The sequence below is a fragment of the Galeopterus variegatus genome, unplaced genomic scaffold, assembly GCF_000696425.1.
Source record: "Galeopterus variegatus unplaced genomic scaffold, G_variegatus-3.0.2 Scaffold1666, whole genome shotgun sequence".
NCBI lineage: Eukaryota > Metazoa > Chordata > Mammalia > Dermoptera > Cynocephalidae > Galeopterus > Galeopterus variegatus.
Window position 1 is genome coordinate 273191 of NW_007727777.1, and position 14967 is coordinate 288157.

At 41.2% G+C, this 14967-nt stretch overlaps 1 protein-coding gene across 1 annotated transcript; it reads right to left on the minus strand.

The window, feature by feature from the left end:
* Positions 1-965: 965 nt before the first annotated feature.
* On the minus strand, positions 966-10829 carry ANKRD1 (ankyrin repeat domain 1 (cardiac muscle)). The gene is made up of 9 exons (XM_008578344.1): positions 10557-10829; positions 9682-9861; positions 8608-8745; positions 8377-8484; positions 7267-7365; positions 5624-5722; positions 5339-5437; positions 5133-5231; positions 966-1821 (listed from the first exon to the last, which is right to left on the minus strand). Exons 1-9 carry the CDS (start codon positions 10581-10583, stop codon positions 1711-1713), a joined length of 960 nt encoding a protein of 319 aa, XP_008576566.1. The 5' UTR covers positions 10584-10829; the 3' UTR covers positions 966-1710.
* Positions 10830-14967: the final 4138 nt, after the last annotated feature.

Here is a 14967-nt window from a genome sequence, read left to right on the forward strand (position 1 = left end):
GGGGGGGGGGGGGGGTGGTACAAGTGTCAGGTGTTTCACATCAGCCTTCATTTGGCTTTCATATATTTCCTCAAGCGCCAAACATTTCCCATATCCTTGCCCTTTCCTGTGCTCTTCCTGCTGTCCGGAACACTCCATGCTTGAATAACTCCAGCTTATCTTTCAGATTCATTCTAAAGGTCACCACCTTCAAGAAGCCTTTATAGAAACCCTCTCCCCTCACCAAATTATATGCCTCCCCATCTCAGACACTCATAGCACTCTGTTTTTTCCTTTACTATACTTCACACAAATTGATACTGTATATTTTTTTCTCCTTATTTAATATTCATCTGTTCTATGAGGACAGGACAGAAACAATCTATCATTCTCACCACAGGTTTTAGCATCTGGTCTAGTACCTAGCAACAAAAGAGCTCCTACTGGAGATCAAAAATTATTGACCTGACAAAGGCCTCTCTTGGGAGGCCTTTGGTCCTGTCAGGCCCTGTTCACGGTAATCCTCTGATTACAGTAAACCGCTGAGTTCTGGCCCTGATGGGGTTAAGGAGAGCTTGTTTAATCTGCAGTAATCATTCTGCCCACCAGGGGTCTCTTTCTCCACATCATTGAAACCTAAAGAACTTAGTATTTTTTCAGCTCCTTTGCATTTTGATGGCTCTCAGCCTTGCTGCTCAGAATGTGGTTGTGGCATTCCAAGGCCTCCACATCACTGGGAGCACTTCAGAAATGCAGAATCTCAGGCCATACCTGAGACCAGCTGAGTCAGAGTCTGCCTTTTAATAAGATCCCCAGGTGATCTGTGTGTACAGTAAATACTGAGACTGCTGTTGTACACTGCATTTGAAAAGGGCTGTTGCACAGGATTTTTCTGATCTGCAAAACTTGGAAGACAATGAAAAAAAAAACCCCTCCTAAATTGGCCTTTTTCACATGGGACATTCCCACCATACTTACACAAAGACTTAGAGTTTAGAATTTGCTTTTATTATGAATATAAAATATACATACAACACAATGTACATTTACAGATTTACAGCTTGCATTTCCTCTCATCTTTTTTGAGCGAATTCATTTCTGCACGGCCCCTTTGGCCACTCCTTTTAATTCCCTGCACTTACACTCACGACGTTCTCTTCACCCAGCAGCTGCGTGACTTGGTAAAAAACAAAGCAAACCAGGCCCAGGGGTAAGATGGCTGGCCCTACTGTCCTCCCCACAGAATCTCTTTCATTCCATTGTTTGCTTTCCTGTCACTACACGCCTTCAGTTGCTTTACTCCAACCTCAGCACTAAAAACTCAGGAGAAAAGAGGGCTGCAATAATCCCCTTTCTCTCTTCAAAACACCTTGAAATATCTCACGTGAGAGGTGACAGAACAGGCGCTTACAGCATTGCTCATTCACATGGCACAAGAACTGTCTACGGGAAGGCTCTGAATGTTTTATGCACAAAGTAAGCTTTGCTCACCAAATGGACGGGCATGAAGGTCTGAACATGAGTATCGTCAAAGTAAATAAATAAACAGGAATAAATAGAGTTTTGCTAAAGGAAATTTAAATACCTAGAATCCTGTGCTTTCTCAAACCAATAGGTATATCTTCACAACAGGTTGATAAACAGAAGCTGGATTTTATGGCTAGTTGCTCGTCCTCAGGGCTATGCCTTCACAATGCCAGTGAACAGCTACTGATGAGTCTGTCATTCCCCTTAGAATGTAGCTATGCGAGAGGATTTGTAGGAGTTCTCTTTGAGGCTGTCGAATATTGCTTTAGTTCCATTCTGCCAGTGTAGCACCAGATCCACTGGGGTCTTCCCAGCCTAATCAAAAGAGATGAGGAAACTTGACTTCCAGGTGGGAGGCATCTGTACATTCACATTCTCTCTCTGTGTATGTTTAATGACATAAGGGGTAGGTGTGTGTTATCAAAGTGTTTAATGGTTCCCACTATGAGTGATTTGCAGTTTATATTCAAACCAGCCCTTCACTGTTTCTCATTGTGGATGTGTTTGGCATTTTAGATCAGTATTTTTTTCCCCCTTCTGGGCCTATCCCAGGTGTTGGTAAAATTCCTAATCCATGCACACTAAATGAAAAAAGCACCCAAGTCATTTTGAAATTCACAAAATGCCTCTATCCATCTCCAGTATCCTGCAGAATGAGCTCTGGGAGGTGACAGTGTCCCTCTTGGTCAAGAACCAGTTCCTATGGGCCGGCCCGGTGGCGCACTGGATAGTGCGCCGCTTGGGAAGCGCGGCGACGCTCCCGCCCGAGGGTTCGGATCACACGCACCCAAAAAAAGCTAGTAGGGAAACTTGCCAGAATTTGAACCCAGATCTGCCAAAACTCCAAAGTCAGACCATAATTGTGTCTCCCAGTGTGTAAATATCTATCAAATACTTTGTGCACATGTGTGAACATGCCAAACTTTGAATGATTTAAGTATAACCTGTATTTTAATACTTAGGACAGCATCATAAAATTAATTTCTAAATGAATATTGAAATTTATCCAGTTTCTATGTTTAGCAATTGGTGTTAATTTACCTCTCATAAGTGCTAGAAAGGTTCTACAATACCTCCTCCAGCCCTTTTATACTATTCAAGCTTTTTATTAGCCCTAATGTTGATTGCCTTCCCAGGGCATCTACTAGTTTGAGTATAATTTGTCTAATTAAATTTAAAGAAGAGATGTTTCAGGGAGCACCATTTCATCATTTCCTCTTAAACTCTATGCTGTGGACTTTAATGAGGACCTAAACCCCATCTTAACCCAGCCTTAGTTTCAGCACAGATGAGCTGTGCTTGTTAAGACAGTCTTCAGTTGTCCCTAGATTGATTTTTTTAAAAAGAAAAAAAAACTGGTGGTAAATGAGCTGCTTCAACACATTGGCTTAAGTACTCAGGTACTGCTTGGGTACTAATACTGCTCCTGGGAGCAGATTTTTCACACCTCAGAATTTACATGTGCTTGGGCTGGCCCGGTGGCGCACTGGAGAGTGCGCCGCTTGGGAGCGCGGAGGCGTTCCCGCCGAGGGTTCGGATCCCATGTGGAGACCGGTTCCCACTCACTGGCTGAGCGCGGTGCGGGCGCAACACCAAGGGTGGCGATCCCATTGCCGGTCAGTAAAAAAGACAAAAAGGAAAAAAAAAAAAAAGAATTTACATGTGCTGTCCCAGGAAATTTATTTTTTCTTAGAGTTATGTCAATGATGTGTGCAAATACTGATTTTAGAGACCAAATTTTTATTTCTTTTATGCATGTCTCAAGATATTTACAATTAAAACTATGTCACCTCTCAATTCTTGTCTTAAGATATAAGTCCTACATTTTTTCATTTCTATTTACTCAGAAGTGTCTCTTTAACCTAAAGATTGCAAACTGGCAGTTTTGAGCTATAAATCAGTCTCGAGACCTGTTTTGTTTTGACCTAAACAGAGTTTAGACTTTTGTTGTGGTTTTTGTTTGTTTTTTAGGTTGGAATTAATCGTCAACAGTGGGAAATCAAGAGATTTCCCAGCTGAATTTGTGACCTCTATGAGAAACTAGAAGAGTTGACAACAAAGTACCTGTGGTTCCACAGAGCAACGATGGACTGGGTTGGAGAAAATCTACCACCTTTAAAAGAGTTATGTGCACCGCAGCCACCCATTTCTGTCATTTATGTGATTTGCCTGGCTCTTATGGAAATTTGAGTTAGTGGCCCCTGTAACCTCTCTTTCTCAAGGAGAACTAATCAGTAAACACGAATACAGAGTTTTGGACAATGATAGAATATTTTATGTGGTTTCCAATCCCCTTCAAGATGACATCAATAGTTTATGGGTCTTTCTGGAGAACATCAATCCATTAGGTCAATAATGTTAATAGTTCCAGAACCCTTATGCTGGATCTGACTGGTAATTTGGAGCCATAAGACGTATTTGTATAATTTGGGCTATTCTTTCAGAAATTCCTTGTATTCCTCTCTATTGAAATTTATCTCCTGATTTTCTTGCTATTTACAGTCTCCCCAAATCTGTATGCTATTTATCTTTACTGCTAATGTTTCATTGCCTGAAAAAGAGAAATCTTCATATTTTCTGCAGCTTTGGAGATTTCAATGCATCTACTCTTTTTATGACAGTTTTTAAAAGTATTGGATAAGACCAATCCCAATATCTAGCAGGAGGGAACCCTGATGTTAACGCTTTCCAATCCCAAGCAGACTCCATTCATTGACATCCTTCGTTCCTATCACCAAGCCAGATTTTTTTAAATAATAAAATATTCCTCTCAGTCTCAGAGTAACACAAATAAGGGAATTTTGGGATTTTTTTTTTTTTTTTTGGAAGGTAATTCTCCAAAAGCTTCTTCAAAATTATTTCTTCAGTAACTTATGCCCATTCCTCCAGATGATATTTTTTAAGCTTATATTAGATGATGTCTGTCTGGGAATTGGGACCATGAGGAAAAGTTGGTTACATTCCCTGCTCACAGATGAAGTTAAATTAATATGTACTTATACAAGAATTTTCAGGCCCTAAATATAGGAAATTATTTTGAGAGATGTGCAGATAAACCAAAATAGAGAACGGATGGGAATTATCTGAAACATATAGGCAAAAGCAGGGCTACCCCTAGAAGAAAGTAATAACATTGTAAGGTGGGAAGGGCCATTCTGAATTACTCAAATTGGATATTGATTAATTTTAGTTTATTGGCTGCACCAACTGACCACTGTGAAATTTTAGACTATTTCAGGAATGGTGGGTGTCTTTATTCCTGTCTACACCCAGCCTTGCTCAGCCAGGAATGGCCAAAGCAGGTTGAACTTCTCCAACTTGTGTTTGTGAAGGTGAGCAATTTTGGCCATCTTTTATTTTCAAGGCCAAATTTTGGAAGAATTACTAGGCACTGAAGTCATAGGAGTAACTATGGAGGAAGCCCATAGCTTCCCCCATCTCTGACCATGTGACCTCAGTCCTTGCCAAGGTTAACAGTGTCCTTATGGAAATGGGCAGGGGCATTTAGACCCCTTTTGATGAGAAGACCCCCAAAATAACCATTGTGGAAAGCTTTTCAAGTATTCAGGGAAATGCTTCTGGAAATTAGAAAGCCCCCAAGCGGTGCCCTTGTTTCAAGCACTTACACAGTTCTTGATGTTGAGGTCGGCGCCATACATAATCAGGAGTCTGATCATCTTATAACGATTTAGTCTCACGGCATCATGCAGGGGGGTATCTCCTTCCTAGAGAAGCAGAGTAAACAGGTTAAAGGGGGGTCCGGAGCCAGGAAGTGGGTGTGGCAAGGGCACCCCAAATAAATAAGCAATGAAGCTTTTGGGAGGCCACTCACTCTGTCTTTGGCGTTGAGGTCCGCCTCACAGGCGATGAGGTGCTCTGCACACTCGTAGTGGCCCGTCCTCACTGCCACGTGCAGCGCTGTGCTGAGCAACTAGAAAATTGGAAAACGCTGCCGATTCACTGGGAGTGAGGACAGAGGCTGTCCCAGACCCCAAGTCACGTGCCGAGGGGGGTGGGGGAGTGGCCACTCTGGTGCCCCCACACAGCACGGGCTTCCAGGTGACTTCAATCGGGTTAGGAGAGGAAGAGGAGGGGGCGGGAGGAAGAGGAGAAATACCTTATCTCGAGCGCCGATTTTTGCTCCTTTGTTCAGCAACAGTTTTAAAACATCCAGGCTTCCTCCACGGCTCGCCCAGTGGATGGCTGTGGATTCAAGCTGTACCGATAAGGTAAAAGGACATGACAATGTGACAGAGAACATGGTCCGGGGAATTGGTACTTGGTTTCTTAGGCCCAGGAGAACCCAAGTTTGCTAGGACATGCCGGGTAACACTGGGTTGTCTTCATCTAGATTGCCAGTCCTAACTACTGTAACCGAAGGTTCTTGCCAAATGTTGTAAACTACGTGTGTGTGTATGTACTTATATGTGTGCGTGTGTGTGCATTTGCGTGTATCATCAGGAGGCTCTTAATAAATCGGATAAATGTTTTTTAAAAATTAAGAACTACCATGTATTGAGAATTTCTTCATGCCAACATAGTGCTATACACCGCAGACGCCTCAATCCTCACAACATTATGAGGTAGGTTATCTGCTCAATTTGCAGATAATAAAATACAAAATTCCAAAAGGTTTAAGTTTCTTGCCCAAGCAAACACAGCTAGTTAAGAGGCAGAATAGATATTCAAACCCACATTTGCCTGGAACTTTTGCCAAATGCACACACTCAAAGGTTCTAGACATGTATTTAAAAGTTCTAGAAGAATAAAAGTAATCCCTTCCAAAAGATTTTAATCTGGGTCTGACACCTCATCTGGCTCCCTGTTGCTCTTTCCCCATCTCTTGCTGATTCTGTGTTACTTATGCCAGCACAGCCTCTGTGCCTCAACTGTCATTGTCATCACTGTGCTCACTGTGTGCTGCACTTACTTGTTAGAAGATTCCCTCCTCCCTGCTTCATTTGGTAAATCCCTGGCCTTCCACATCACACACTCATGATTTTTAGTGTCTTTCCATGCAAACTTTATATTTTGTTAATTTTTTTCAATGTGTTTTGGTTTTTAGTTTTTAGGTTTTTTGTTCAATTTTGGTCAACTCCTTTGGATTTTTCCATATCCTCTCTCCACTTTGCTATAAAGTCAAATTGAGCTGCATTTAAATACATGAAGCATTTTCCCAGCTCAATCTTCAGTTCATAAAATATGCTGTCTACTGGTCTTTGTAGAAATCACAGTGGTTGAATTATTGAGGTCTGAATAGCAGCTACTTTCCATAGATACAATTCATTTAGTATGCAGTCTATCCCCAAATCTCATCCATGGCAATTGTCATCTATCATCCAAAGTGTGCAGCTAGAGAATTCTCAAACATTGCTGGCAGCCAAGGGGCCACAGTCAGGCTGCCGTGTATAATGGAAGGACAGGGGTGTTGAAAGGCAAGTGTCAGCTGTATTATTTCTCTGTAATACTACTGACTTGATAATGACCCAGCTCTCTGATGAGGATATTGAATTCTGTTCAACAGCTTTCTCTTCCATCTTTTCCCTAGAACAGTCCTCTTCTTTTAAGTATGTATGGAAAATACTTTCCACATGACCTAGTCTCATCTCCCAACTTTCCTTTGTATGGAGAAATGAGCTTTTGCCTAGTTCTCTCAGATCAATTTTCAATCCAATCAGTCCAGTTTTTCATTGTAAGTTTTCTCGAGCTTCACATAGTCTACTTATTTTGGCTCATTTCCAAGCAGAGAAATATATTTACCATATCACGGAATTCAATCTGGGCTCCAGCTTCCATTAACTTCTCCACAATTGCCAAATGTCCTTCCAAGCATGCTCTGTGAAGAGCTGTTCGTTTATACTGTCAGAATAGAGATTTTAAAAAGAGATAGCAATGCATATAAAAATGTGCATAAATCCTTTCAAGAGGTATACAGCTGGGGACTTGAACTAATTGATAGAAACTGGAGTGCTTCTTTATGAATTAGAAATGTCAAAGTTAACAAAAATTGCAGAATTAGGACAATTATCCTGCAACTAAGATTTGAACTTCCTGTAACATACATTTCTAAGTGCTCAAAGATTTACATTGAGAGATGTAAACTTAAAGGTTCAAAACGATCTAAATGCTGACGTTTCCCTTTCTTATATTTTGCACATGCCTTGTTTGTGTGGCATTTGCCATGCAGATCAGACAGTTTTCTTTCATCTGGGACTGTTGCTAGGTTGAATATCAAAAAGCATTCAATTCATTTTTAAAAGAATGGAAGGCTCACTTTTAGTTCAACTTCAGAAGTGATCTCCCATTTCAGTTCATGGGGAAAAGAATGAAAAAGGATTAGTGATTTCTGCTACATTGGCTTCATATGAATGGGTTAATAGACTATTAGAGCTGGAACAACCTTAGGCATTATTTCGCTCCACTGCACTATAGTTACAGATAAGGAAACTGAGGTCCAGAGAGTGCAAATTAGCTGCTCAAAATCAAATAGGCAAGTAGTGGTAGACCTAGCACTTGAGCTCCAGTCTCGATTCCCTGTCTAGTGCTGATGTGATTCAAAGATGATGTTAATAATATATTTCTCCAAAGGTGACTTTTTGCTCCTTATTAAAAGTCTTATCCCAAGGATCTAAGAAGTTAAAGACAAATTGAAAAGTCAGTCATAAGTAACAATGCAATCCTTAGCACTAATCCAGATTTGGGGCGGTGGGGGCACTGCACTCTCCCATTATGTTACTGGCGGATGTGGCAACAGCTGGGAAAACTGTTTCAGGTGGAAAGACTTTGGCACCATATTAGCACTGCTGTGGTAAAGCATAAGAAACATAAAATCAATGAGCTGGATTTTTTAGTGTTTTGTATGAGCCTTACCTCATCACAGACATCTGGATCATTCTTGTCTGACAAGAATTTTTCTACTACTGGCAGTTTATTCTCCAGAGCAGCCTTCAGAAACCTGGACACATCCACAGGTTCTGTCTGAAGCCAAAAAAATAGCATGAGAATTACTGTGAGCTTTCCAACATTCAATCAACCCCTCCACAGATTTTTGTTCCCCTGCAACACTGGACATGTATTATTACAAAACCATACAGCACTTACAATGATTTCAGGTTCCAGTTCCTTCACAACTGGAACTTTAGTTTTTCTGTATTTTTTCCTTTTCTTCAATTGAATGATTAGTTCAAGGTCTTCTAAATTTTCAAGCTTTGATCTCTGTTCTAGTTTTTTCTTTTTGAGCTAAAAAAGAAATTCATATTTCAAAAATATGGTGAGTTCTACTGGCAAGCATTCTGGTGGTGTCAAAAAATCTACAAGGTCTGAGATAAGTATGTAAAAAGTTTGAGCAAAAAAATTTTTTAAAGGTAAAATAAATTTTTAGCTTCAATTTAGTGATTTCTTATTCAAGTATTTGGGGGTCTAATTTTCCACTAATTGCCTTCATCTTGACTTCTCTTGCTTGTAGAATCAGCCTGGACTAATTGAAAGACGATCTCATCTCTAAGTGATTTTGTAATTAATGCCATAACAAGCCCTAGATTTCTGTAGAAATTTTTTTATCATATTCAAAAATTAAAGTTTTGTTTTGTTTTGTTTTGTTTTTAACCCAGAAGAATCTAATAATAAATGTTAAGCTCTGAAATATCAATGCTATTCTTTTTTTGGCTATCCCACTATGCAGGGCCTCTGAAACAGATGGCCCAGGGACTACAGGTAACTAATGCACATTTTATCTATATTAGCAAGTAATGAAAATTCACTCAGAAACACAGATTGTGTCAACACAGATAGTGGACACAGTCAAACAATGATCCATAGACCACAAACCATGTTATTGAGAAAAAGAGATCTTCCTTGCTTGGGATTAACTAGATGGTGAATGAGATCAGAAATTCATTGGACACATTTATCTTTCCGAGTCTATCTTTCAATCAAAACATGGTCATAGCACATTTAATCACTGATTCAGAATCCAGAGGTTGTAGTCTTGTCAAAGAATTATTTCCCAAAACCCGTTCCATATAAGTTGCCTCTTTATGTGTTAGAATTGGTAAAGAAACATCTTTGGAATGGTTGCGTTTAGTTTGTTTCTCTCTCCCCTCCTTCCTCCCCGGCACCTTCATCTCACACCCCAGCCCCAACCCCTCACTAGTGGATTCTATGGAAGGTTCTCACCTCTGCCTCTCGTTGTTTCTCACTTTCCCACTGTTGCTCCCCCAGGGTCACAGAGTGGGCTGGAAGTGTCTTCAGATCTTCTTGCTTTTCTAAAGTAACAGCAGCTTCATACTCTCCGTCTCTGAAATCCTCAGGAAGGAATTCCCCTGTCTCCCCACTGCTGTTCTTCTTCCCTGTAACCTACAAAGGAAGAGATGGCAGGGTCAGAAGCAGTGGGGCCCTTCCCAAGGTCACTCTTCACAGAGGATGCTGCAGGAGGCCCTCAGTCCTTCCTCCCTGGTGACAGCTGCTTGCGTGTGTGCACTCTCGGGTCTCAGGCTGCCACGTGCAGCTACAGGTAACCCAGGATCACCGTCAGGTGCTTGTCCTACTCTCTCAGGTAAATGAAGGCTTAGGTTAGGTTGACATATTTAAATCTATTTTTAATCCCCTTAATCACATTTCTCCTAGGAAAATCACAACCCCCCTCTGATTATTTAAAACTCCTTCATTTAGGTACTTTTGATGACTCTTGGTCTTGAGTTGAAAAGTTTCCAGACACATTATTCTTGCAATAAAACCTCTTCCCTAAGGCATTTTGATAACTACATGTGATTCCACACTATAGTAAAAAAAAAAAAAGATAATAAACAGGAAATATGCAGAGAATTTATTTATTACTGGCAGCTCCATTTTTTTTTAATTTCACTTGTATTACCACATAAACCAACCTTTTTTCATATATGACATTTTCAGAGTTCCCTTGTATTATACCTGAAAGAAAAGGGCATTTCAATTTTCAAATAAAAAAACAATATTAACCGGGTTTTTTTGTTTGTTTGGGGGTATTTTGGGGTTTTGTTTTTGTTTTTGCATAAAAATACTGTCTTACATACCAGCTCTTCTACTTTCAGCACCATCATGTTGGCTGAAGTGCGTCTGTGTGTTTTTCTCCTGTGAATGAATCTCCGGAGACGGCCCTGCTGGGGCCTCCACACCGGTCAGCTTATATAGCTTGGGCTGGGTGAGATAATCTTCCAACCTGGGAACCCAAGCAACACCCCAGCCCCCACCAGTGGCCAACTCAGAAGCAGGTGAATTTTCATTCCAGACTCAGTGTCTGGGAAGCTGACGAGGGAGGGGATGACAAGCTAACCCCACTGAATATGTGAATCAGGAAGAAATGTGAGAGGGCCATTCCTCTGGCAGTGATCACACTGCTCAGCAATGCGAGTCATCTATTTATCGAGAAGGCAGGGGACAGCTGTCTGTTGATATTGCACCACATCATTGCTCTTTTCCTTCTTTGTCAGCTTTCATATGACTAACCTATCAGGAAATGTAAATGCCCTGTGTATCACACACCCAGTAATATCTTTCTGATAACCAGACTTATCAACACTTCACTTAAGGGAAGTGTTGCTTCAGGACATCCTATTCCTGTAGGTAAACAGCTGGAGAGGAAAGGATCTGGATCCTAATGGCACTTGTCTATATCTGTTTGGAATTCTCTGGAGTGATGTCTGGAGCTAAAAAGGCCCCATGACATGCCACCTTACCATCATTATAAGAAACTGAAAGCATTCGGTAATGCACTTTTATTTTATGGTGTCACTGGCCATAATTAGCACATGACATGCTTACTGCATTCTGTAACAGCGTACTAACTGGAGCGTTTTTTCTTCAAAATGGATCAAAGTGGTCAAAAGATACATTATATGAGTCCAGTTTTTAGCAACAGCATGACCTTGATTAGGTCATTGAGCCAAAGTTCTCAAATACTATGGGGGGAAAAAAATCACCTGTGGGAGCTTGTCAACAATGCAAACCCCTGGGCCCCACTCCAGAGGATTCTGAGTGGATTTATGGTGACTCTTAGGAATCTCTTTTTCAAAGCACCAGATGATTCTGATGCATCAAGATTTGAGACACATTGCCAAAGGGGTAATTAGCTTTGATTTGGGAAAGGGTAAAAAAGACCTGTTTTGGTTTTTCATCTCTGGGGTATTAAATTATGTAAAATATTGAAGTCTTTCTATAGTTCAAGGAGGAACTGGGGTAACTATCTTCAAAGCCATTTAAAATCTTATTTTTTTCTTCAGTAAAAGAAAAGAGAAGAGAGTATCAATGGAGGGGAGTGTTAATTAGGCTGTTATTTTTGACCTTTCTGTGCCTCCCTCTCCTCAGACTCCCCCCTCCAGCGTGGCTACCATCCTCATCTCCCCCCCCCCTTGAAATAACCAGCAAGTGGACAGTGTTACTGGAACTTTCAGAATGAGACATTGACAACCACCCCCCCCAAACCAAAACACTAACAAAGAAGAACCCTACCAGTAACTCCTGTATCATATGTTCTGGTCTCCTAATATTCTGTCCTAAAAGAGGGTCTATTAAAGGACATTTCTGATTCTTTTCTTTGAGGTGAACACAGCTATCACCATTTTCTTTGGTCTCTTTATCTAAATGAGAAGTAGCCGTGTAAGCTTCTTCTACCATTTCTTATGCCTTTTTGTTTCAGGCCTGACCCAAAGTGAGAGAAGTATTAGGAGATATTTGGGGAAGTGTTGTGGATCATTTAAGGGTCTGGAATATGGAATCCCAGAGCTGTTCGTGCCCTTGAAGTTCGAGCAAGACCAATTCTCTCATTTTACAGAAAGGGTGCTAAGGCACAGAAACGTTAAGTAATTTGCTGCAGATACACAGCTAATTGGTGGCTGCTAGGGTGAGGAGTGTCGATTCCATCCAACAGAAGCAGAGATTCATCGAGCCCAGAGCAGATTTCCTAGGGCTGTTCTTACCTAGACCCACTTAGACCCAACCAAAATTGATTAAAAGGCTTTTCAGTGTTCGAATCACCTCGAAGAATGCAAGTGAAAGGGTAGGGAGACTTATCAAACACTTTCCTTCCTTCCTCCAGCCATTGATTATCCCCTCAATCCTGGCTGATACTCTACGAGCAACTCCAAGAAGTCTTGAAGAAAACTTTGCAGAGAACAACACTTGAAGAAGGGTTGAGGGAATGGGTTGAACTTAAAGAGAGGAAAAAACTGGGTGGATGCATGTTGATCCAGTTTGTCATTATAAAACATGAGAGTATCAGCTTTTCAAAAAGAGATTCTACATACATTTAGCTCCCCAACAACACATAAGACAAAACTGTATTTTCAAATAGTTCATAGTCATCAAAACTGAGAACAAAACCTCTCAACTAGAGGAGAGTTCTCTGCCATTTGTTTTATAGGAACTTCCTTTCCATATAAGTTCACCTAGTGGGAAAAATTCTGAAATTTGTAAATTTGGCTTTATCATAGCCTAAAACTGGGTATAACCTCTTCTCACCAAGATAAAGTAAAACAACAAACCTCCTAGTTGGTTTTACAATCATTGGGAAACCCAGTGTCCACCATCTATGACCAGAACGAGCAGAGCAATGATCCCTGAGATTTGCCACCTCACAAACCTTTCCCCTTTCTCCTCAGGAATGATGCATATTGAAGGGTGAAATGACAAGTGACCAGAATTATAACCCTATTTATAGCTAGAGGAAGTAAGAGGCAGAGAAGTAAGTAAGAAAGAAGTAAGGCACTTACTGCTGTCACCCAGGGATTGAAAGAAGTGCCCAGACACCACCCCGGTTCACATGCCACAGCTCAGCCCCAAGGGCAGTTTTGTATTTTCATATAAAATATGAAATTTAAGACATTGTACCTCTACCCAGTCTTTTCATTTATTTTTAAATATATAAGTAATATATAAGCACATTATTGTTAAAATGGAAATAACAGAGAGAATGTGGCTTAGTTGAGATCTTACTGAGTGTTGATTTTTTTTTTTTTTTTTCCTTTTTTGTCTTTTTTTGTGACCGGCAACGGGATCGCAACCCTCAGTGTTGCTCCCGCACCTTGCTCAGCCAGTGAGCGGCCGGTCTGTACGTGGGATCCGAACCCTCGGCGGGAGCGCCGCTGTCCCAAGCGGCACACTGTAACAGTGCGCCACCGGGCCGGCCCATGAGTGTTGATTTTATACTTGATTTTTTTTCACTCCATAACATGTCTTGGATATCGTCTTCTTTCAGCACAAACAAATCCATCTCGACATTTTCCATGTGTGGACGTACTATCTCTCACTTAACCACTTTCCTACTTGTGGACATTTAGGCCATTTTTCAAAACGGTGGCTTTTTTTTATTTGCTACAACCAAAGGCATTTTATAGCACATGAAATTTAATTGTGATTAACACTCCTGTCCTTAGAATACCCACCTTGATACTCAAAGGAAGAGCTCCAAGGACTGTAGCCAGATTCTGACTTAGAAGACTCCTTGTTCTGCTGTTGTACTTATATCTGCTCATCTTGGCATCCCTCTTAACAGCCTTCTCATTCCCAGCTTTGATGACCTCCCGGTGGCATTTTTGAGCAGGTGACTGAGTCATCCTGAGCCAGCACCTTCCTTGGCTCAGAGAAGTGGCTGACTTAGCCTGATCAGGAATCCAAGCGTCCTTACAGCCAGGCTGTGGCTCAGTTACCTGCTCGAAAATGCCACACGGAGGACATAAGAGTGAAGCAAACAAGGTTCAAGGTTGTTTTCCTTCCCCTGCCAATGAGGAATGAACTTACCTGCATTTGAAAGGCCAAAAGTACTGGGAATATTTTAAGCAGGATTGTGGCAGCTGCCTTCATCTCCTCTCAAAGAACAGACTCAAGACTAAAGTCTTCTCCTACCCAGGGCCCTGGAGAAGTGCCCACAAACTGCCCTAAGCCAACTGGGCCACCCACAGTAGAAGGTTCCTTTTCGAGGATACTGGTGGTCTCTGGATGTTAGAGGTAGGTGAAAGCTGTAGGTCTTTCCCCCACACCTTACAGTAGGTGTCTTGTTACAGTAAATAATATGTCTCAGCCCAAATGCTGCCATGCATTTGAACCCAGGTCAGCCACCAGGAACAGATAGCCACACAGACCATTCTGTAAACCCAATGAACTCTGTCCATTTAGGCCCTCGGACAATGTCTGGCATAAAATAGTCACTTGAAGCAAATGAAATCACATTCCAGCAGCAGATTCCAGCTAATTTTCTAGTCTACTCAGACTCCAGAACCTTGCATGTAATAATGGCCTAACACAGGATCTGACCCACCAAGTCCTAGCACTCACTACAGGCCTAGGACTCCAAAAGGCATAGAAAAGTACTTGACACATAGTGGGGCTAAATAAATATTTAGCTGAAACCTGGCAGAATTCTTATATTCTTTTCTAGCCAAATGACATATCTCCAAATCTCCTTTCAATGAGAAATAATCTGTAACATTT